We start from the raw sequence: 25,012 nt of genomic DNA, 5'->3' as shown, positions 1-25,012 counted from the left end.
TTCTCTGGTTTTCCTAACCAGCCAGCTCTTGAATTGTTTGATTTTTCCATTACCATCTACACATTCCCTGGAACCTAAGAGACATGTGACATGATTCTAGGGGAAATGTACTTTCCCTCAATGACTTTACCTGTCACTTTACGACAATGTATACACTGTAATGGCTGCTATTAGCAAGCATACAATATGGGAACACAATTCCAAGACCACTATGTGGCTAACACAGTTCAGTCTCAAGTCCTTGTTTGGAGCCTCATGCAGATGTCCGTGGAACACGAACCGCGAGATACCGGCCTGGATTCCTGCTGAGTGTAGGAGCGCACAGCGTCATTGGTTGCTATGACGCCGTGCGCTTTGTGCCGCCGCCGCTGTACAGTAATTAACTCGTTTAGATCATACCAGTGTATTACTGTACAGCAGTGGTGGCACGAAGCGCACAGCGTCATAGCAACCAATGACGCCGTCCGCTCCTACACTCGGCAGGAATCCAGGCCGGTATCTCACGGTCCATGTTCCACGGACGTGTGCATGAAGCTTAAAGGTATGTCTGTCAAAGGACAGCTAACATTTTACTTGCAACAGCAACAACACAGTAGTACATATTCAACAATAATCTACTCTGGTTATCTTCAACCTTACTGGTGAATGTTACCTTCACAAGGACCACTTTAATGTAACACAAGTTTGCTCTAACTTACAGTTTAACAAACAACACTTCATATTTCCTCTTACACAGGAGAAGGGATTTTGCATCCAAGGCGGCAGTCACACAAGAATAGAGGTAGCCTACAGCTACTAGCCCTTACACAGCACTGTAACCACCGCTGACCTGTAGGAGCTCCTGCGCCTCCATTTCTCCTCTACTTTTCTTTCTCTGGTCCCCATCAGAGCTCACGATCTCAGAGGCTCATCTGCCATTTACACTGATACTCCCCAGTCTCTTCTGCTCCAAGTCACCACATAGTGGAGGGAGCTCCTCACTGTAAGCACTGACACAGAGGCACTCATTACCGTTAAGGACATTTTCACCCAGTGCGTCCCCTGTGTGACCAGATGAGGGATACAAAAAAATCGAGTGCCTCCTATTAATATTGGGTGAGCTAACATATCTGCCTGAAGTCCCACACAGATTTCAGGGAAGATTAAGTAGGATCACGTGATCCCAGGTAGAACCTTGGCTGGCGGGCTTGCCCATAATACCTTGCACTCATCCTCAGCAAATCAGGAGGGTCAATATTGACAAGTGTCATAGGCACGATACCAGGTCCCATGGCAAAGCCATGTGTATTCTGAATTTGTACTTTGATGTAACAGAATGTCTGTCATAGAAACCCCAAAGAAATCTTTATCTTTAGACACACAATTCAGTATAGGGTGTGGGGTTTTGCTCTGGTAGACAGGCTAGCGGACGCAGTATAGTAGCAATCACAAAGTCTTTAACTTAAACAGTTCGGTGTTTATTCACACATAAGGAAACACAAAATGACCATTCACAGTCTTGGTGTTTGTTTACACCATGCAATGTCCATAGAACAAAATCTTCACCTGGGTAGCAGCTTTCCACCCTTAGTCCACAGCAGGCTTTAGGGGCCTGTTTTCCGGCATGCGGCTTTCAAGCCTTTAGCACGGCACCAATTCACAGATCCCAAAACAGAGTCTCCACAGCTTCCCTGTCAGATGGAGGATCATCCACACCCAGCTGAGACTGCTGGCTGGGTTTTTTACTTAGGCCATAAAGACCCGGCCTGGAGCGTGGGGAGTAGCCACCCACCCAGCACTTTGGCTACTCCCAGTAAGAGCCGGCCCGGATCGGCTTTACAGAGTTACTAACAACAAACAGTGTCTAGCTGCCGCTGACACTTAAAACTACCGGCTCTTACCTCACCGCGGCCAGGAACCTCGGTGACACATACCTTCCATCAATGACGGCCACTTGCGCCTTCCTACAAGGGTTAAACAGGGACAGTCTTAGGGAAGATAATAGGAAGTTAGTTAAATCTATTTAATTGAAAGTGGTTTTAGCTAGAGAAAGGGCAGGGTCAGACTTAGTGTAGTGTGTGTGTCACTGGGTTGCAGCCATTTCCATCCACTGAGGCTCTGCTTGAGCTACAAATCAATGTTTAAAGGGAACCTGTCATGTGGATATTTGATTATAATCTAACTAATTATATACAATTATTAACTACTAAAAAGTGCCTTAGATGTATTCACTTACTGGTGTGACAGATGGTTACCTCATAGTATACACACAAAGATGCCGCATGCCGCATGCTAATGAGCTGATTTGAGTCCAGCGTGATGTCATTGAGTCCAGCGTATATTTAATTCAGAGCTATAGCCACTCCCATGCCCACCTGCTGCTGATTCACATAGAAAATAACTCATTCAGCAGCAGGTAGGCGGGGAGAGTCAGGAGCTCATGAATATTCATGACTCATCATTATCAGCTGGAGCTTTTCAATACAAGATGTTGGCTGATTGACTGGGTCAATTAAAGAGTGACCCAGCATTTTCCTAAGAGAATCAGTCACTTATTTATGTTGCCCTTAGTTAGGACACCATAAAACTGGTGACAGGTTCCCTTTAAAGCTACAGTACTCAATTTTTTTCTTAATGTGTAGGAGCCATTAACATAAAAAAAATCGTGTAATGGCTGATATATTTTTATGTATCATAGTTGCACAGGAATTTGTCCAACTGTGCATTTTTTCATACAAAACTGTTGCAAAGTTTCTTAAATTTATTAACTTTTCCAAACTTGACCTGAAATGTTTTTCTGCAATGGTATATTTTATGGACTGAGATGTTTATTACAAAACTTCTATTCATCAAAGTCTAGTGTACCTAATGTGTTGTTCTGCTTCCCTCACTGTTATGTTGTAGTGAACTCCAATTGTGCTATTTGTTTCAAATACTTTTTGAAAATTTTATTACAAAAATTCTATTCATCACAGACTAATGTACCTGACATTCTGTTCTTCATCACTTACTGTTATGTTGTACTGTTGAAAATTCTATTGCAAAATTTCCACTTAGCACAGACTAGTATACCAGCTGACGTAGTTTCTTGTGTCAGTTACCACTTGTCACACAGAAGCCTGCTGTTCCTCACGGATCTGGCGTTGCCGGATACTCTACTTCATTTCCAGATTCCTATTGACTATAATTGCAAAAATGGTGGGGTTTGGCCAGAAGAAGACCATTTAATGCAGCGGTTTATTTCTAGCCCAAAACCAGGCATTTTTGACAGAAATCAGCTGGATTACAGCCAGCCCCTTACAGTCAATAGGGATTCGGTGGTGAAGTGTAAAAGATCTGCTCTGTGCCAGCCTGCTGGATCCACAAACAGACATGTGAACGAGGCCTAAGGGGGTTATTTATTAGGAATAGCATTTTAGAGGCAGGTCTTAATAATCTCTGTGCTATCAGTGGATCCGCCAAAGTTATGAAGAAGTCTCCTTGCTGGCTTAAATTTAGACTATTTTCTACGCATAAAACAGGTGTATAAAATGATAAATGAGACGGGCCTGCCGACCCGCCCCCTTAATGGCATGCCTCCCCCTTTTTAGACCAGGTGTGAGCGGGGAAAAGTCACAGACTGAGGCGCAAATAACCTTTGCGCTGCAATCTGCGACAGGTATACGCCAGTGAACTGGCATATATCTGATAGTAAATAACCATCAGTGATTGTGAGCCAAAACCAGCTGTGGGTATAAGCAAAGAACAGGTGCAGATGTTTTCATTATACCTTATGTCTGTGGAGGCTCCATGCCTGGTTGTGGCTCAGAGTCACTGGTAGAAATCACTGACCAAACACTGAATGTGTGAATTAGGCCTCATGCACACGACTGTTGTTGTTTTCCGTTCCGCAAAGTGGGGCTCGGTTGTTCCGTGATCCGTTTCAGTTTTTGTTTCCGTGTGTCTTCCTTTATTTTTGGAGGACCACCAGACATAAAGGAAGGTAAAAAAAAGTCTAAGACAGGTTTGCCATGCAAATTATAGGAATAAAACGGACGCGGATGACAATCTTGTGCCTCCACGTTTTTTAGCGGTCCCATTGACTTGAATGGGTCCGCGAACCGTTTTCTGCAGACAAGAATAAGGCAGGTTATATTTTTTCGACGAATCACGGACGCGGATGTCAAACGGTGCATTATCCGCATTTTCAACGGCTCCATAGAAATGAATGGGTCCCGATCTGAAACGCTAAAATCGGCGGAACGGACGCGGAGACAAACAACGGTCGTTTGCATGAGGCCTTAGGCCTCATACACACGACAGTAGTTTTTCTCGGCCTCCGTTCCGTTTTTTTTGCGGATAGGATGGGGACCCATTCATTTCAATGAATCAGCAAAAAAATGCTGATAGTTCATCCGTTTGTGCTCCGCGTCCGTTGTCCGTGTTTCCCTTCAGCCCAAAAAAATAGTGCATGTCCTACTTTTATCACATTTGCGGATAAGGATAAGCATTTATTACAAGGGATCTGTGGAAAAAAACGGATCCTCCCAAAAAAAAAAAAAAGGATGCCGCATCCGTTTTTTGGGGCGGACGCACAATTTGCAGACGCAAAAAACAACTGTCGTGTGCATGAGGCCTAAGACTTTACTGCCAGGTTTCTCTGCAGATAACAGCTGACTGCTAAGTATCACTTTCAACTTACTGTCAAGGAGGCCCCTTTATAAAAGTAAAGGGAATATACACATACTGACTATTCATATACATACAGGACATAGCAAAAAACTGTGCATTGTCTTTGTATGATAATCTAAACTATGTTTTTACATTTCAGGTCTTCCTTCCCATCGCCTTTGGAGTTATAGCGGTTTCAGTCTTCCTGGTTCTTGCCCCTATTATCCAGTCTCCTAAAGTTCAGTATTTCTATGCTTTGCTGTTTATGTTAAGCGGTGTGATTTTCTATATCCCTTTTGTATATTTCAAGTTACAGATCCCATTCTTTGATACTCTGTTCAGAATTCTAAAACAGAGTAGCCTTGTTAGTTCCATCCTATAAAATCAGTCATGTTTATCAAGGACATTTTTAAAAGAATAAAGGTTACTGTAACTTACTGGTTTTGGCTTTTTTCTGGAGACTCGCTTCTATTGTACAGGAATAACGTAACCTAAAGATGAAAACCTCAATAAAGTAGGTTACGTTGTTAAGAATATTTTTCACTGCAATTTCTAGAACTAGATTAAGTAGAGTGTGTTGTATAATGTTGCATTTGAATTTATTATTTTATTAGAAATTTCCAAAATATTTTAAGAGGTTGTCTCACAAACGCAAAAGCTGTTATCATCGAGGAAGCTGATGGAATGCCTGGGTCAACCAATGCATTAAAGCCTCTTGGAGTTGAAGCTGTCATAAAAGGAGCAAAGGACTCCACTCTCTGATGTTTCTTATTTTTAGAATAGACTTTCATCATTGATGGTGAAGCCTAGGTATCAATTTTTCTGGCTGGTGAGGCATAGTACAAAAAGAGGGGGTTGTGTCTCTTCTGCCTCCCCTTTATAAAGTCTAAACTCTAAAGAGTCTGCTGCCATCTTGTTTCTCCATAATCTAGAGAAAAAGGTGTTGGTGGTGCCACATACTGTAATACCAGAATATCTGTAACAGATTATCATGATTGACACATGTAAAAGGACAGTAGCAAAAAATACTTGTGTGGCATTTTACTGCAAAACAAAGACAAAAAATGTAGGTTAAAAAAATGTCACTTAAAATGCAAAGTGCAGAAAAACTGCACATAAAAACCATTGTGTGAAAGCATTAAATGGAGCAGAACAACAAAAAATTAAAATGTCAATGTGAACCTTCCCTTATGGGGTGACATAGAAGCACACAGGGAAAGGAGGATCTTTACCTATCCTACTCTCTAGTCTCTGTGCTTCAGCGTGGAATTGCTCAGGCTGTATTGCACCTAAAGATATAAGCCAGGTCTCAATCTCAACCCGATTACCTAGAATTATGTCTTGGGCTGTATGACAGCTAGCATTGTGATCATGGTTTGGATCATATCTTTAACTGCTATACAGCCTTAGATATAGCCACTAGTAGCAAGTCAAATCTCAAGGTACTATAAATTAGGCACTTTTATGTCCCATACAAATTGAATAGATTCCTGCTGGTAATACCGGCTAGGATGATAGTTTACCAGCTAGTAGCAACCATAGCCTACACTGATGCTGGCACCTCCTCCTGTTAGCTGACAGCTGAAAAAACTGTAATTTCTTGTTGCCAGCTACCATGTCCAAGTATGGCAGCACTGCTGAGTACCTTGACCTGCCAGTCTGAGCAACATAGGACATATGAGTCCAAACCACACCATTATGTTAATACTGTTCAATATACAAATATAGCAGTCTCTAACTTGAGGCTTATCTAATATATAAAGCTGAGTGTATGTGTGTGTTTGTATGTATGTCTGCTAATGGAATCTGTACCGTCGCATTTACAATCACGAAATTTGGCACACAGGTACATCAGGTGTCCGGGAAGGTTTTAGACCAGCAGCGCCGCAGCCTTCTCACTGTTTACCGCTGGCCCAGGAACGTCACGACTTATATCAACTGGCCTGGGCAGGGCTATGCTCCATTCAAGTGAACAGAGCTTAGCCCCGCCCAGGACGGTGATACTAGTCGTGACGTTACTGGGCCAGCAGTAAACAGTGAGAAGCCTGCAGCGCTGCTGGAGCGCCGCTGCCTTCTCAAGCATCTGATTGCCGGGGATCCCGGGTGTCGGACTCCCGCCGATCAGAAGCTGATGATCTATCCAGAGGATAGATCATCAGTTTAAACAAAGTGCAGAACCCCTTTAAATTGATGTCCTCGACTCTTTTATCTATTGAATGATTGAGTTTGGAATTAACTCTAATGCTTCAGAACCATTTAAAGGGAATCTGTGAGCCCCCAAACTAGAGTAAGAGGTGACTATTGTAAGTGACGCTGAGTCTGGTTAAGTAATCTTTTTTTTTTATACTTGCATTCTGATGCTATGCTCTGACCAACCAGCAGTAAAATGCACTAAGAGGACTCCTGAGCCCACACACATTATGGAGAGGACTCACAGAGGAGTCCTATCAATGGATTTTACTGCTGTTTTGTCAGAGCATAGGGTTGAAATGCAAATGAGTATGAAGATAAAAATTACATAACCGGACTCAGCGTCACTTACACTATACACAGCTTTTTGGAGCTGACTGAGTCCTTTTAATTCAGGAGTCCTTAATGGATCTCGGCTCAAGGCTTGTATGCATAGGGAGGATGGCGATACCTCAGCTATGTGGCTAGTGTGTATCTTTAGCTATTAGGTTATGGAACTATTACAAAAATATACGCTTTTTAGTATTAATAATTTGCAGGCTTTTACCGTACAAAAAATGTTGACAAAAATACCTTCATCCCTATGTCACCCTAGCTGGGAAACATAGATTTATATGGAACAACATGAAAGCTACTGATTGTCATCAACTTTTTGATTTTTACCAAATGCCTGTCCAGACATAACTAATCCTGGGTTAAACAATAGGTTTAAAAGTATCCAAGTTAATCATCCAGGGTCAAATTTGCTTATGCAATAATATAGCTAAATGTGTACAATTTGGCCTTCATAATTTATCAAGACAATGATTATACATATTGTGGACGGGTGCAAGTTTTAGATCATCAGCTACAATACTTATAAAGTTGAATAGGTTGTTCGGCCTAGGAGATGACAACTCCAATGGTGGTGACCCATGGCCAAGTTAAAAAAATATAAAAGAAAACAACTCACCAGGGAATCAGTAATATCATTGAGTCATAAAGCACCAAGGATGGTTATCATGTAATTAATTACTAAGGGATAATTAGACTGTATTTTACATTTTCAGGAGCAGTGGTTCATCCCAGAAAACAACTAATTCTTGAGATATAAAATGTAGCCGTGCAATATGCCACATAACTGTAAATGAGATGTTGGCTCTATAACTACAGCCATGTAAGACACGAGTGTAATGAAAATACAAGCCAGCCGTGGTCTCCATCAAGGCTGCTCATTAATCTAGGAGAAACTATCATGGAAGAAATCATAGACGGGTTCCTGCAACTATTTATATCTGGGAAATATAAAAGCCGACAGCCCAATTAAAATGATCAATCTCTGGTATGGGCCTGGGCTTTTAATTTAATGGAAAGCAACCGCTCAAGTTAATGTAGTTTCATCTATTTGGGAGGAAGCAATTGCAGATGGTGTCACACAAGTTTATGACTAATCTTCTTATGTTTCTAACTGACTGACCTATGACTCCGGCAATAGGTCGAGTATTAATATTATGCAATGTAATTATTATTTATATTTCTTGTAGATATATGTTCTGTGGGTGTGGAGTCAGTAGGAGGACATAAAGTTCTCTTTTAATGTAGTCTTTTAATTTTAACACTCATTTATCAAGGCTAAAGTGTGCTACGCCAGCCTTGTTAGAGCCTCTGTTGGAGGAGACAGGTCATTTATGATGAGGACCATGTATTAAATGGCTCCTCTGGCAGTCTATGCGCCAGAATGAAATCTACAGAGCTAGATTTCAGAAGTGACGTACCTCTAATAGAGGCAGAACATGCAGCTGATATGGGGCCCGGCCGTGCAGGAAACCCTGCCCCCAATTACACTTGCATAGCTAGCTGGGAAAACCTAGCTAGTGGCAGAGAAGGACATGAGATGACGTCATCATCATCATGTGATCAGGACAGGAATATAGAGTCAGTAGTTTTACAGCTGTAGGACCTGTGGTGATATCATCGTCATGTGATCAGGGCAGGGAGACAGAGCCCAGCGGTGGAGAGGAAAATGTGGTGAACTGCCTGGGGAGGAGCTTCTGTATGTGCCTGGCAGAGCGGTTAGTTGTCCTGGGATAGCCCATAACATCCTAATACTGGGAATTGTAGGTTTTGTCCTACTGTATCCCCCTCCATGTAATGTTCACTGGGAGTTGTAGTTCTCTCTCCTTATAATCTCTACTGGTGCTGAATAATAATTAGAGATGAGTAAATGTAAAAAAAAATTGATTCGGACGGTTCGCCGAATTTCCCAAACAAATTTGATTCAATTCGAATTTATTTGTGACGAACCGTGTTAAAAAAAACCTGCTATTTCCTGGCTGCAGAGAGCCTGTATAGTGGTGTAGAACACTGTGCCTTGCAGTAACATGCATAGGGAGTCTGACCAAATAACTCAAGTGTGAACTCAGCCTTACAGGTCAATGTTAGTGCCAGGTATAAAGAACCGTGCAGTGGCCCAAGATTCTACTATAGAGTGAAGAAGCGCACTTCTTTTCCATCATCGTCAGCTAATTCCACATAGATTTCTACAGAACCTGTTCTGTTACACGCTGAAACAAGTAGCACCCCCATGATCGAGTGGAAAGGGTGGCAACAGCATGGGGAGTCAACACAGTGGCCTGCATTTTCAGTACAGAAGCAAGGGTGAATTGAACTAGTTATATATCAATTAAATACACCCGCAAACTGGTTGTATCAGGCCGCAAATTCACCCCAGAAGAAGGAAAGAATAGAAGTAGGTATGTATCAACTAAATACACCCCAAAACTGTTTGTATCAAACTGCACTTTCAACCCAATAACAGAAGCTAGGATTACTGGAATTACTGATGTATCAAAGAATGCAAACAACCTAAAACCTATAGTAATAGATCACTTTTAGTAAGTGCAGCAAGGTGTAATAGAATAGCTCCTATTACCCAGGCTGTACACTCTCCTATTAGTCCCTGCTCTCTCCTTACAGTGTGGATAATGCCTCCCTATCCTTTCCCTACTCTATGAATAATCTTTCTTTGAACTGCTCAATAGTAATTTTTGGTGAATAAAATCTTTCCTAAACACTGTCCCTAGTGCCTGTAAAGTCTCTCCCTGCGCTAAGTTCACTGTAAAATGGCGGAGACCGAGCAGGCTCAGACTTTTTTTATAGGGCTGTGACATCACAGGGGCTGGCTAGCTGCTGATTGGCTGTATGGCATTGTGGCTGCTCCCTCCTTTCCGGGCTTCTTACTTTCACTTTGTAACACGTGCAGCAGCCATTTTAGCAAAAATGCAATTTGTTACCACGAAGCGCGAGGAAATTCGACTTCAGGACGAATGAAATTTTTCCTGAAATTCGGTTGACACTGCCGGCAGTAGTTCTAGCAGGTTGTTTCGGCAGAGAACAGCTCTGGGATTGCTGGAGGTCAATGGAACGCCTGCCGGCCTCAATGCACCCTGAGAGCTCCGGCAGACTGTTCTCTGCCAGAACAGCTTGCTGGAACTACTGCCGACAGTGTGAAAATTGCCTAAACTGGTCATGATGATGTTCTGCAGCGGCTGAGGTGTATATTAGACTTTCTTCACATCTGCACTAGTGACCTCCGCTGTTCTGCTCTGTCATAGGAGCACAACAAAGAAAATCATGATAGTGTCAGATCTGGCGCATCCGGACATGGGGGCCCAATTCAGATTCTTGCTATGGGGTCCAATTATTTTTATGTGCAACTCCTGTATTTCAGTCCTTATTTACATCAGTTTCTGATGTAAATAATGATAAATTAGCTGGGGGCAATGCCCTCACTCCACCCTCACGATTGCAACAACCCCCCCCCCCCATTCTGCTGGACCCTAAAAGCGAAGCTCACTTACCTGCTTTCTGGCGCTGGCTCCTCGCTCCTTCTCCTGCAGGCCTGCTATGCTCCACTCCATCAATGTCAACATCAGATTTGAGATTGTCGCAGCCAATCAGGGGTGTCTGGCTTCTCTTACATCATGATATATGGTCACATGACACAAGGGGTTCTAGTCACTTCTGCAACCAGCGATTGGCTGTAGTGATGTCAAACCAGATGTTGACATCGATGGAGCCCAGTGGAGGATTGCAGGTCGGCAAGAGAGGGAGCCAGGGTCAGGAGGCAGGTAAGTAATCTTCCCTTTGCAGTTCTGGCAGAATGAAGGGGGGGATGTTGCCAACATCCATCACGCATTGTTGCACAACCCCTTTAAGGTTCACACATAGAGAGGATGTGTGATACTAAGTACCAAGAACCCTGTTTTTCCTTACCTCCACCCCCTTCCTTTGTACATTTGTACTTATAAACTTATGGCATCTACTTATGGTTTCTAGTGCCTCTGAGCCACTTTTACAAGACAAGCTGAGTGACTCTCAATGACCCCCTGCAACAGCAACAAAGCAATGTAGACTGCATTCCAAAAATATTACAGTTTATGGTAAAAAGGTAAAAAATAAAAATAAATTATAGTTAAGAAAAAAAGTACAAAAAATAATTAAATCTCAAATTACTCCATTTCCCAGGTTTACATATAAATGAAGCAATAAGAAAAATAAACATAACTGGAATTGCTTTGTCTGAAAATATCCATACTATTAAAATATAAAAGTATTTATTTTGTCTGTTGAATACTGTAATAGAGAAAAAAATCCAAATGCTCGAATCTCGGTATTTTGTCACCTCTCTTTTTGAATTTTTTTTTATAAAACGTGTACAAAAATTAGTTTCTGCCCTAAAATGGTACCAATAAAAACTACAGCTTTGTAATGCCTATAGGTAGGGACAGACACAGACAGTGAGCCCTGACCTAGAACCCAGCCCGCTTTCCCTAACTACTTGCAGTGCAAGCCCTAGGTAGCAAGACCGCAATTGGTCGACAGTCCCTATGCTACTGAAGTGCAGAGACAGACAAACACACGAGAGAAATGACACAAAGACAAAGTCATGAGTAAATAGGTCAGAACCAGGAGGACAACTCAGTACAAAAACAAGAGACAGACAGTGGTCAAAAGACAAGCTGAGGTCAGAACTAGAAGGGATGCACAGTACGGACAGACATAGAGAGGTCAAACGATGAGCATAATCCAAATCAGCACAGGAACAAGAACCAGGAACCCAGGCGCTCCATTAGTCAGAAATAGTTTTGAGCCAATCGAACTTCACGAAGTGGAATTCGATCCAAATTTCAGGGAAAATTTGATTTGCCGTAAAAGCCGATTTTCCTCCTTCTGCGTCATGGTAGAAAATCAATTTTCCCTGATTGGCGGTAAAAAAACATAAATCATACTTGCCTCATCCATTTGAAGATGAAGAGCCGGCCGCCATCTTGATTGAAAATCTCACCCGAAATCCCAAGTGAAATTTCTAGTGAAATTCGGCAAAGCAGTCGAATCAAATTTTTTTATAATTTGCTCATCCGTAGTCAGAAACACTAGCACACAGGAATAGAGCAGCTGAGCAATCAGCCCACTGCCAATCTCCCCCAGCAGACGCCCGCTGCAGGGAGAAACAGAGCATTGCATCCCTTAGCTAAGGCCTCTTGCACACAAACGTATTTTTTTTCCGTTTACGTTCTGTTTACGGAACCATTTATTTGAATGGGTCTGCAAAAAAATTGAATGTACTCCTTATGCATTCTGTTTCCGTATTTCCGTTTTTCCGTTCAAAGATAGAACATGTCCTATTATTGTCCGCATAACGGACAAGGATAGTACTGTTTTATTAGAGGCGAGATGTTCCGTTCCGCCAAAAATGGAATGTACACGGATGTCATTCGTATTTTTTGCAAACCTCAAAATACTGAAAAACCCATACGGTCGTCTGTAATAGGCCTAAGGATGCTGTTGCATCACCAGGGGGGCGTGGCTCAGCAGCACATCTCTTCCGCCGCGGCTGTGCCGAGGATTATGCCACTGGAGAGCTAGGACAAAGCTAGGACAAAGCTATTTTTCCAGAGCTTATTATTGTTTTAAAAGTAGTAAAGCAAAAGAAAAAATATACAGCGTAGGTATTTGTCACCGCCGGCCCTGGGAGAGATCTTAGAAGTTCAAATAGACGGAAGACTCAGGAGTCTGACAGATCTCTCTTGTTTTCATTGTTGCTGACAGGTTTCCACCCCTTAGCAGATTCTGCTCATTATCAGTCAGGTGGCTCTTTATATGTTCCGCCTCTCACTTGCTTCTTTGCGGCTGATTGTGTGTTGGTTCTCCTGTTCCAGTTACATCTCAAGCTAAGTCCTTTCCCTTTTCTTGGTGTGTCTGTCCTGACTAGGCTTCAGGGAGACACTGGCTCCTTCAGTTTGGAAGGAGCAGGTTGCCTCTTTCCCTGTTCCCTAAACTGAGGGTTTGGTGCAGTGTTTCAGCAGTCTCAGGTTCCTGTGCATGTCCATTTCTACCATTGAGATTTGCACATGTTGTTAGCAGCTTAGGGTGAGTATCAGGGAATGCTAGGAGGTGACCTCTTTACTCCCTAGGTTTGGGGCCTAGTCTGTTGTTGTTTTGTTGTGGTTCCCTTTGGTTGTCTTTCCTTTCCCGTACTTCTGTAGTGTCCCACTAGGTAGGAGTGGGCACTACACAAGGGTTAATTGGGTCACATGTTACTTCTGCTCACAAGGGACAGTGATATTATATTTATCCATGCATTGTAATGTATTTTCTGTGTGTTTTTGCATTTGTATGTTTCCCCTGTTACATCCATAGCAGGCCTATTGGGGTGTAGTTAGACATCCTAGACACTAGAGGGAGATAGGGAGCCCCTAGTATAAATGTCCAGGCCCAGACAGGGAGGGGTTAGGTCATAGTCAGGAGTCTGTGGAGACAGAAGTGAGAAGGCACCAGCCAGAAATATGCTGAGGGCCTCCTCCTGACATGCAGCTAGATAGTCCTGGCTTCTAGTTGCCCCAGAAGGCTAGTGATGGAATACAGCCTGCCTGGAGACCAGTAACCCAACAAGCACAGAAGAAGTAACCCCAGTAGTAGGAATGTACCTCCTGGGAGAAACCTGCAGCAACCCAGCACAGGAACAGAACGACCAGCTCAGAGAAGTAAGCTGAGAGGCAGAGGTATTTTAATATAGAAGCAAGGGTCAATACTGGAGGAAGATTTATTACCAAGGATTCAAGCCATCATTTAGGCATCCGGGCCTTGGGATCCAGCCAGCTAGAATAGCTGACGGGATAGTACAGCATAATTCTGCGAAGCATTAATTGTTTACCCTCCAAGTATCTTGCAAGATTTATACCTGCCGTATTGTGAAGTAAACCTGCTGTGCATATGTGACATAAGGGACTGCATCATCATCAATTGTATGTACAAAGTTGGACTGTTTTCTCCAAGTAAAGCAATGTTTGGTTTACCATATCATCTGTGTACTCTATTACTACTCCTATAAATCGGTGTGCCACCGTTACAGGCACTGGCGTCATGATCCTTAAAGGGACCTTGCCTCAGGCACTCAAAATACCTGCAACATTCAGGGCACCTCATCCACCATCAGGCCTGGTCCCTAGGTCTGGCGTGCTGCACTTCCTGTGACATTATCAGGCGCCAAATACGTTACTGTTTCCCCTGCTCTGTGTTGTCTGGATCCTGTCTCTGCACTGGTGGATCGCATGCAAGGGTTGTCGCTGGAGGTAGCAGACCTCCGTGAATCTGTTGCAAGGTGTCAGGGATCTGTCTTGGCCAGTGGGGTCCAGACCTGCTCTGAACCTAAGATCGCCCTCACTGACCGATTTGCTGGAGGAAGTGACAACGTTGGTTCAGGGAGTCTTGCACACTTTATTTTTGCTTACACCCTCACTCCTCTGGTGACGAAAAGGTGGGGATCGTTATTATTTTTTTGAAGAGTGACGCTCAATCCTGGGCCTTTTCTTTGCCGATCGGATCCCAATCCTTCTGGTCGGTGGATGATTTTTTCAGAGCCATGGGACTTATTTATGACGACCTAGATCAAGTTTCTCTGGCTGAATCTATGTTGCGCGGCTTGCAACACGGAAATCGGTCTGCTGAGTCCTATGGCTCTGAAATCAGGAGGTGGGCAACTTATTCTGGGTGGAATGACCCTGCTCTCCGGAGTCAGTTCTGTCAGAGGCTATCTGAGGGACTAAAAGATGCCCTAGCACTCCATGAAAATCCTGTTTAATTAGAAGCTGCCATGTCTCTTGCTGTACGAATTGATAGACGTCTGAGGGAAATGTGCAAGACTCCGTTCTCTTGGGACGTATTACCTGAAGGGAGGTCGGTCCCGTCGAACACTCGGGGTACTGAGACACCTGAGCCCATGTTTGGAGATGAACCTATGCAATTGGGACGGGTCTCTCCAGACCCTGGTGATAAGAACTTCATGGCTAAAAAAAGACTCTGTTTTTTTTTGTAGTAAAGAGGGTCATTTTGTTAATGTTTGTCCCTATGTAAAATATCAAGGTCGAGAATAAAAAAAAAAAAAGCAGTTACCAATAAGTTTTGTTCTCTAACTCTTGGCGAAGTAGTTGTGGAATCTGAGAACATGCTCTTGTCTTTTACTGGTAGTACCCGTTTTCTCCTGCCTGCCAGGGTGGCACTAGATTCCAAAAATATTGATGTGGAGGTATTTTTGGACAGCGGGGCAGGTTTTAAATCTAATGCACTGGACAAAGAGATCTCAGTGTTCACTATTGATTCTGCCCCCATTTCTCAAAAATCTTTGACTCACATGGTGCAGGATATCCATTTAATAGTGGGGGATTCTCATGTTGAGGGTATTTCTTGTTTTATAATGAAGGGTCTGCCGACTCCACTGGTGCTAGGGTTGCCATGGTTGACCAAACATAACCCTACCATTGATTGGCAAGCGATTACTGTATGGACAACTGTCTCGTCACATCTCTTGCTGGGATATTCACTAAGATGTTACCCCCGTTTCTCTCTGATTTTTCTGATGTGTTCACTGAGAGTGTGGATCAGGAGTTGCCCCCTCATAGAGAATATGATTGCCCTGTCAATCTGATTCCTGTAGCTAAGTTGCCAAAGTCTCGGTTGTAAAACCTTTCTGAACCGGTAAAAGTTGCTATGCGAAAGTATATTACTGAGAGTTTGGCAAAGAGACACATCAGACCATCTAAGTCACCTATGGCGAAAGGGTTCTTTTTTGTAAAGAAAAAAGATGGGACATTGAGACCGCGTCTAGATTTCCGAGAGTTGAATCGCATCACTATCCGCAATCCTTATCCCCTTACCCTGATCCCAGATTTGTTCAACCAGATTTTTGGAGCTAAGGTGTTTTCTAAATTAGACCTAAGAGGGGCATATAATCTGGTAAGAATCAGAGAGGGGGATGAATGGAAGACAGCTTATAATACTCCTCTGGGTCATTTTGAGAACTTGGTCATGCCTTTTGGTTTGACCAATGCCCCAGCAGCTTTCAACATTTCATCAATTACATTTTTCATAATTTAGTGGGAAGGTTTGTTGTCATATACCTGGATGACATATTGATTTACTCGCCCGACATGAAGAGTCATCAGGATCATTTGAGACAAGTCTTGCTGATCCTCAGGGAGAATAAGTTATAAGCCAAGTTAGAAAAATGTGTGTTTGCTGTTCAAGAGATTCCTTTTCTGGGTTATCTGCTTCCCGCTTCGGGCTTTTTCATGGATCCCGGAAAAGTCAGTTCGGTCTTGGAATGGGATCTGCCCGAGAATCAGAAAGCGCTTATGAAGATTTTGGGGTTTACCAATCACTACAGAAAATGTATCTTGAATTATTCCACTGTTGTCAAACCTCTGACTGACATGACTAAGAAAGGGGTGGATTTCTCTGTCTGGTCGGAAGAGACGTTACATGCTTTTTCCACTGTAAAGAAATGTTTTTCTTCTGCTTCCATTTTGGTGCAGTCTGATGTGTCTCAGCCATTTATTGTTGAGGTGGACGAATCAGAAGTGGGAGTTGGTGCAGTTCTGTTGCAGGGTCCTTCTCCTGGCAAATGGCGCTCTTGTGCTTTTTTTTCCGAAAAAACTCTCTTCTGCCGAGAGAAATTATGATGTTGGCAATAGAGAGTTGCTGGCCATTAAATTGGCCTTTGAGGAATGGTGTCATTGGTTAGAAGGAGCGATTCATCCCTTTACTGTATTTACCGATCATAAAAATCTGGCCTACCTGGAGTTGGCTAAACGTTTGAACCCAAGGCAGGCCAGATGGTCTTTGTTTTTTACCAGATTTAATTTCATTGTCACTTTTCGCCCTGGGGTCAAGAATGTCAAGGCGGATGCTTTGTCACGTAGCTTTCCTGGGGGGTGATACTGAGGATCCTGGTCTGATTTTAGCTGAGGGGGTGGTTGTATCCGCCCTCTATCCTGAACTGGAGGCGGAGGTGTTAGAAGTTCAGGGAGAGGCACCTGATTCCTGTCCCCAGGGAGGTTGTTTGTACCTTCTGAGCTTCGTCACAAGGTGTTTAAGGAACACCATAAAAACTTTCCTTGCTGGACGCCCTGGGAGAAGATCCACTGTTGATCTTATTTCTTGGAGATTCTGGTGGCCGGGTTTACGTAAGAGTGTTGAGGGCTATGTGGCAGCTTGTGAGACCTGTGCACGTGCCAAGGTGACTCATACTTGGCCCTCAGGATCTCTTTTTCCTTTGTCCATCTCATCCCATCCCTGGACGCACTTATCCATGGACTTTATCACCGATTTGCCAAGTTCTTCCGGGATGACGGTGATTTTGGTGGTGGTCGACCGCTTCAGTAAGATGGCACACTTTATTCCATTTTCTGGTTTACCCAATGCCAAAACTCTGTCTCGGACATTTGTTGATAACATTGTTAAATTACACAGCATTCCCTCTGATGTGGTGTTGTCTGATAGAGGGACTCAATTTGTGTCCAGATTCTGGAAGGCTTTCTGTACTCGCCTGGGGATTCGTTTGTCCTTTTCTTCGGCTTTTCACACTCAGTCGAACGGACAAACTAAACGCACCAACCAGAATCTGGAGACATATTTGAGGTGTTTTGTTGCTGAGAATCAGGAGGAGTGGTCCTCATTTTTGTCTTTGGCTGAATTTGCTTTGAATAACCGTCGTCAGGAGTCCACCGATAAGTCACAATTTTTTTGTGCATATGGGTTTCACCCTCAGTTTGGTACGTTCTCTGGGAAAAGTTCCACTGGTATACCTGATGAGGAGAGATTTGCTTCTTCCTTATCATCTATCTGGTGGAAAATTCAAATCAATTTAAAAAAGATGGGCGATAGGTATAAACGTATGGCTGACAAGAAGCGTGTGTCTGGTCCGGACCTGAATGTAGGTGATTTGGTGTGGTTGTCCACTAAGAACATTAAGTTTAAGGTGCCATCCTGGAAGTTAGGTCCAAGATTTATTGGTCCATACAAGATCTCTTCCATTAATAATTCGGTTTCTTTTTGCCTTGAACTTCTGCAAGCTTGGAAGATCCATAATGTCTTCCATAAATCTTTGCTAAAGAGTTATGTGGAACCTGCTGTACCATCTTCCTTGCCACCTCCACCTGTCTTGGTTGATGGGAATCTGGAGTTTCAAATTCCCAGAGTTGTTGACTCTCGTGTCCTTCGGGGGTTCCATTCAATACCTCGTTCATTGGAAGGGTTACGGTCCGGAGGAGAGAATGTGGGTCCCGGTGACTGATGTGAATGCCAGTCAGCTTCTGAGGGCCTTTCACAGAGTCCACCCTGATAAAGTTGGTCCTGGGTGCTTGGAGGTCTGCAGCATACGGGTAGCCTACCCGACACTGCTAGATTTGAATGTGTAGTTCCCTTTAAGCCAGTCAGGCCGGTTACCGGCAATCCTTATCACAGCCAGCAGAGGGAGCCCCCAGTTCAGTATAAATAGGCTAGGGCCTAGCTCAGGAAGGGAGAAGTTTCCAGACTCAGTGCAGAGAGGGTTCCCCTCCTGAGTCCGTATGCATAGAAGTCAGAAGGGCATAGCTAAACAGCCTGAAGACACAGAATACTACAGAGGCCGATTAGATAAAGCAAGAGGTACTCAAGATAACAGAGGAGGTACTAGATAAGGATAGCTTCAAGGATACGCCAGATAGAGGGCATTGGACCTTGGAGGATAAGTCACATGTTTCAGGACCAGTCAGGAATAGTGTGCAAGCCGCCTGTACTGCATCTCCTGTAATTCACACTCTGTAAAGAACATTGCTAAGACCGGCCATTCTGTATTTCTAAGAACCAGCTGTATTCAAATAGAAACCAACTGTCTTCCATGGAACTGCGCTTCCAACTGCGTCCATGTGTAACTATCACTGACATTCAGTAAAGTTCCCGTTTTGGTTGGCTATCCTGTGGTTGCTTCATTCTTCTACATTACTATACACGGCGTGTCACCGTTTAATTGACACTGGCGTCACGAACATGAAATACCTGCCTGTTCCGGTATATGACCAGAATTGAAGACGACAGTGGATCCCAGGTTAGTGGGTAAATCTGCACTACAAAGCCCAGCATACACTACTGACCCCCTGGGACACTGCATCGCTCTTTTTGGCGTCACAAACAGGATCCGCATACTTCTGAAGTGCAGAGAAGTGTGAACTGTGTGCTTTAACCATTCCACCACCGTATTACAAAGACGGTACCCTTTATTTCCAAGCCGGTGGATTAAAATTGTGCCTGGGAGGAATCAGAGGCGCTGTACTGTGTTGCGCTACCCCCAGAGGGAAAATCGTATTTGTGGACTGTGATTTATTGGACTTTTCAACACCCTGCTTGCTGTCAGGGAATCGTGATCAAGATGGCCACCAGCCGCCTGGAGTAAAGTTTCCCGCGCTGCTGAGGACCTTCGTGGGCGGATCCCTTCAAGGACACCGAAAAGCCCGCCCCTCTTCATCATCGCACCGCCGCTGCCCTGTTTCCTCTACGTCACCGCGGTCGCAGGAAGTCCGGAGTCTCTCGAGATTTGGCCTGCGCACACCCGGCGAAACCGGTAAGAACTTGTATCCGGAGGGAAGGGGATTGTTCCGGCCCCTTTAGTCACCAGCGGCCACCTCGTAATAAGGTAACATGTCAGATCCGGGAGTTGCCGAGCGGCCGGACCCGGGAGAGCTCGCGGCTCCTAATCATCCTATAGCCCCCAGCATGATGCCCTTTACCATGCCTTACTATTTTGGGGCCCCATGGTTTCCCCGCTATAACGGAGAGGCCCATACCCTAAGAGACTTTAAGGAAAAGTTGCTGGCCTTATTCAAACTATACCCCATAAATGCCGATCAGCAAATGGAAATCTTGCTAGCGCAACTGGAGGGGGCTGCCCGCAGAGAGGTATTATCCTGGCCTGCTGCGGAACGGAGTACTCTAGAGCAGATATTCACCCGCCTCAGGGGCACTTTTGAAACGAGGACTGCCTCAGAGATAAAGATGCACTTCTTTGGCAAGAAACAGAAGCCCGGTGAGTCCCTCCGTGACTATGCCCTATCACTTCAGGAGGCTTTGGGGGCTGTAATTCAGATAGATCCCAAGGAAGCTGATAACCAGGATCAGACCCTGAGGGAACAATTTATTACCGGAGTGGCTAGTGAGCAAATAAGAACCCAATTAAAGATGCTGTCCGCCCAACACCCTAACAGTATCTTTCTGGACTTTAAAGAACTGGCTATAAAAATTCTGGGGTCAGCAGTATCTACAGAGTTGAACACCCCAACTGAGTTACCAGCCTGCAGGTCAAAACCGTTTATCATTGATCGAGCTGAGGCCGGTCAAGCTGTTCAAGCTACAGCTACAGATACTATCGCCATGCTGACAGAGCAAGTAAATCACCTCACTAAAAGCCTAGAGAGAGTGTGCAGAAAAATGGAGGAATGGGAAAAACCTATGATGTCAGAAGAGGAGTTCCTGTCACCCTCTAAGCCGTTCCCACCTCCATACCAAGAGACTCACCCCAGGGATCCTGGGAGGCGCAATAGGGGTCGCAAGCGGCCCGTGTGTACATACTGCAAAAAGATGGGACACACAGAATCCACTTGCTGGCAGTTAAACGGGCAACCCCTGAGGCTGAGGACCACCCCTCGGGAGGTAGAACACTAGGTCCAAAAGATCCAAATTGGATGCCACGGTATGTAGGATCCCATCCTAAAATCAATGTGGAGATTAACGGGATCCCCTTTGAAGCCCTATTAGATACTGGGTCTCAGGTCACTACTATTCAGCTGCCCGCCTTTGAAAGATTCTGGGACACCAACCAATTGACCCAGCCGCCTGAATCCTGGGTAGAGATTATCGCCAGCAATGGCAAACCGGTAAAGATCCATGGATACTGGGAACCCACCCTGCAGGTGGGAGAAGTAACCTTGCCTCAACAGGGGGTGATAGTAGTACAGGCCGGCGACAGAGGAGGACATCCTGTCATTCTAGGCACCAATGTCTTCAAAAACTGTTATGCAGAAATACTTGCCGTATTACACCAGACTCTGCCCACCGCTTCCTCTGCATCCAAGAGGGTGATTCAAAAGACTATCACTGTGTTAAGTGCCCAGCAGAGGTTTGCTAACGGGAAAGGAGAAATTTGTACTGCCAAGATTCGTGATAATAAGCCTGTGACTTTGCCTCCTAATTCCCAAACTCTCTTATGGTGTCGTGCTGTCCTGGGAGTCCAAGGCCAAGATTATCCAGCCCTGGTGGAACCAATCCAGATGGAGAACTACCCTTATGTGAGAGCTGCCAAGTGCCTGGTGAACGTCTCCCAAGGTAAAGTACCTGTCCGTCTGATTAACCTGAGTGATCATCCTGTTGCGCTTACTAAGCATTACCCTGTTGCCCAGCTTTCTCAGGTGTTCTTCCAAGACATCATCCGTCTTCCAGTGACAGAAAAGCCGCCAGCTGCAGTCAGCGGATGTCCGCCGGTGCCCCAGTCACAAGTACCCTGGTGGGAAGAGCTACATGTCGGGGACGAGACTACCCCCCCAACATCAACAAGAAGGGATACTACGGCTTGTCAAAGAGCACCACCAGGCCTTCAGTAAACATGCTGCTGATTATGGAGAGGTTAGTGCCATACAACACACCATACCTACTGGCTCTCATCCTCCTATCAAGGAGAGATACCGACCCTTACCGCCTACTTCATATCAGACTGTAAAAGAAATGATCCAAGAGATGAAAGACTCTAATGTAATCCGGGACAGTCGTAGCCCGTGGGCGGCACCCCTGGTCCTTGTAAAGAAGAAGGATGGTGGTATCCGTTTCTGCGTGGACTATAGAAAAATTAACCAAATAACCCACAAAGACGCATACCCACTGCCCCGCATTGAAGAGTCACTAACTGCTCTGGGCTCCGCTGCCTATTTCTCCACATTGGACTTGACCAGTGGCTACTGGCAAGTACCCATGGCCCCGGCAGATAGGGAAAAGACTGCTTTCACCACTCCCATGGGCCTGTTCGAATTCAATTGTATGCCGTTCGGGTTATGTAATGCCCCAGGAACTTTCCAGAGACTAATGGAGCGGTGTTTGGGTCACAAAAACTTCGAAACAGTGCTGCTGTATCTAGATGACGTCATTGTGTACTCAAAAACATATGAAGACCACCTGAAACACTTAGCAGAGGTCTTTGAAATCCTTGTCAAATATGGCCTGAAGGTAAAGCCATCTAAATGCCACCTGCTCAAACCTGCGGTAAAATACCTGGGGCATGTGGTAAGCGGAGAGGGCGTACAACCTGACCCTGATAAGTTAGCGGCTGTCCGTAACTACCGTCAAAGAGGTGAGGGGTTTCCTTGGTTTTGCCGGCTACTATAGACGTTTCATCCCCCATTTTGCTCAAATAGCCGATCCTATCCAGGAACTCTTGAGGGGGCAGCCCAAGAAAAGTCCTAGAACTCCAGTGCTCATTGAGTGGAATGAAGAGAGAGAGATAGCGTTCCAGTTGTTAAAAAAGAAACTGACCGAGCCTCCCGTGTTAGGTTATCCCGACTACAGCAAGCCCTTCCATCTGTATACTGATGCTAGCAAGCGGGGCCTGGGGGCTGTGTTAGCCCAGATTCAAGAGGGAAAAGAAAGAGTGATAGCTTATGCAAGCCGCTCCCTGAAAGGAGCTGAAAAAAATGACCAGAATTATAGTTCCTTCAAACTAGAATTCCTGGCACTAGTGTGGGCAGTGACGGAAAAATTCAAAGATTATCTAGCCGCTACCCCATTCATTGCATTCACTGATAATAACCCTCTGGCACAATTAAATACAGCTAAATTGGGGGCTTTGGAGCAAAGATGGGCCTCTCGTCTCGCCAACTATGATTTCTCTGTAAAATATCGCGCTGGACGTACTAATGACAATGCTGATGCTTTATCCAGACTTCCCACAGAGACAGCTCCTGATGATGTGCGAGATGCTTGGGAAGATGTAGAAATGCCGGCCTTCTACCATAAATTTGCTCAACAGGATCAGGCTCGGGCTACCAGTAACAGAGCTGCAGTTCCTTCACCCTCCAGTAGGCCGGAACTCAAAGAAGAAAGGTGGGTGAAACTACAGTCTGAAAGTAGAGTGCTGGGTGAATTGTTGGACTTCATTACCAGTGGCAGAGCCCCTGAGAGGATTCGGCGTAAGAGTACAGATCCTGAGCTCATCAAACTGTGGAGACAGCGCCATCAACTCTTCATACAAAAGGGCCTGTTGCTACGGAGAAGCCTAGACCCAGTGTCCAACGAAAGAGTGCATCAAATTCTCATACCCCGACGAGATGCAGGTATGGTGTTGGAGATGTACCACAATCAATCCGGTCACTTTGGGGTCCAAAAGACTGAGGCAAATATCCGCCAGCGGTTTTACTGGGTGGGCATGAGAGAAGACATGGAGAAGTGGTGTCGGGAGTGTGTAGCCTGTGCCTTGAAACGAGGTGAACACCATGATCAGAGGGCACCACTGAGACCCATTGTAAGTACTCGTCCTCTTGAACTTGTCGCCATCGACCATGTGAAACTGGAGCCTAGTCGCTCAGGGTATGTGTACGCTATGACTATTATTGACCATTTCACTAAGTTTGTTGTAGCGGTGCCTGTGAGAGACCAGACGGCCAAGACTACAGCCGAACTGTTCTGGAAACACTTCCTCCTGCCCTACGGTTGTCCAGAAAAGATCCTCACCGATCAAGGTCCTGCTTTTGAGTCCCACCTGTTCCATGAACTGTGCCGCCTGCACAACTGTAAGAAGATCAGGACGACGGCCTACCATCCGCAAGGTAATGGATTATGTGAAAAAATGAATCAGACCTTGATAGAGATGCTGAGGACCGTGCCTCCTGAAACCAGGGGAGATTGGCCTAATCTGTTGCCACAGCTCATGTTCACATACAATCATACCATACACTGTTCCACCGGGTATACCCCCTTTTATTTGATGTTTGGGCGCCAAGGGTTATTGCCTGCTGACCACTCCTTGGATGTACTCGTACCTGATTGCATCAACCCATTCCCTAATACCGACTGGGTTGCTGAACACCAAAGGCGATTGAATACGGCCCAAGTTATTGTTCAGGAACGTATGGACTATGCTAGAGACCGGCAGCAGAGAGACTATGACCAAGCAGCCCATGCAGAACCCCTGACGATAGGGGCTGTGGTATGGTTAAAAAATAACCGCCGTACCAGTAAACTGGACAGTAAATGGGAGCAAAGTCCCTATGTTGTCACTGCAATCCCAAATGTTGGAACTCACACTTATGAGATCACCCGGGAGGGCAGGGGATCCCAAATTGTGCACCGAAACCGGTTAAAGCTCTGCCTGACACCAGGACCCAGTGCCGAGAGTTCTATATCTGAACCCCCTGTGTCAGAGTCATCGATACAGCCCGAGGATCCTATGCAGGCTGTCCGAAATCTAAGGTATGACGCTGATCCCATGCATTGGCTTCTGACACCATGGTTGAACTTGTTGGTGCCCGCTCCGGCACCTACTGTACCTTTACTTCCAGAAGAGCCGGTTCAAGATGCCCCGGATCCAGTTCCCCCTCTAGTGGATCCTGTTGTTCCTGTTGTTCCTGTTGTTCCTGACCAAGGTCTCACGGATGGAGATCCCCCTGTTGCTCCTCTCTCTTCTACCTCGGTGCTAAGGGAAGAGGAAACCCCTGTGTTGAGAAGGTCCACCCGGATGACCAGGGGACGTCCGCCAGTCCATTTAGGAGACTTTGACTATGCTGGTGGTGTCTCCTCCCGAACAGTTGTTACTAGAAATAGCCTGCTTGACGTGTGTGCGCAAGAATGGACTCCTCCACGT

At 45.0% G+C, this 25,012-nt stretch overlaps 1 protein-coding gene across 2 annotated transcripts in view; it reads left to right on the top strand.

Moving 5' to 3' along the window:
- SLC7A13 (solute carrier family 7 member 13) overlaps positions 1 to 5,066 on the top strand; it is a 52,654-nt gene extending 47,588 nt beyond the window's left edge. For both annotated transcript variants that reach the window (XM_044273449.1, XM_044273447.1), the window contains exon 4: positions 4,790 to 5,066. In XM_044273449.1, coding sequence (XP_044129384.1) covers positions 4,790 to 5,011 — 222 coding nt within the window. In that variant the 3' untranslated portion in view covers positions 5,012 to 5,066. The remainder of the gene's footprint in view (positions 1 to 4,789) is intronic.
- Positions 5,067 to 25,012: the final 19,946 nt, after the last annotated feature.

Source organism: Bufo gargarizans, unplaced genomic scaffold (assembly GCF_014858855.1).
Source record: "Bufo gargarizans isolate SCDJY-AF-19 unplaced genomic scaffold, ASM1485885v1 fragScaff_scaffold_685_pilon:::fragment_4:::debris, whole genome shotgun sequence".
In the NCBI taxonomy this organism is placed as follows: Eukaryota; Metazoa; Chordata; class Amphibia; order Anura; family Bufonidae; genus Bufo; species Bufo gargarizans.
The sequence above is the reverse complement of the archived record's forward strand: the minus strand, read 5'-3'. Positions and strand labels throughout refer to the sequence as shown.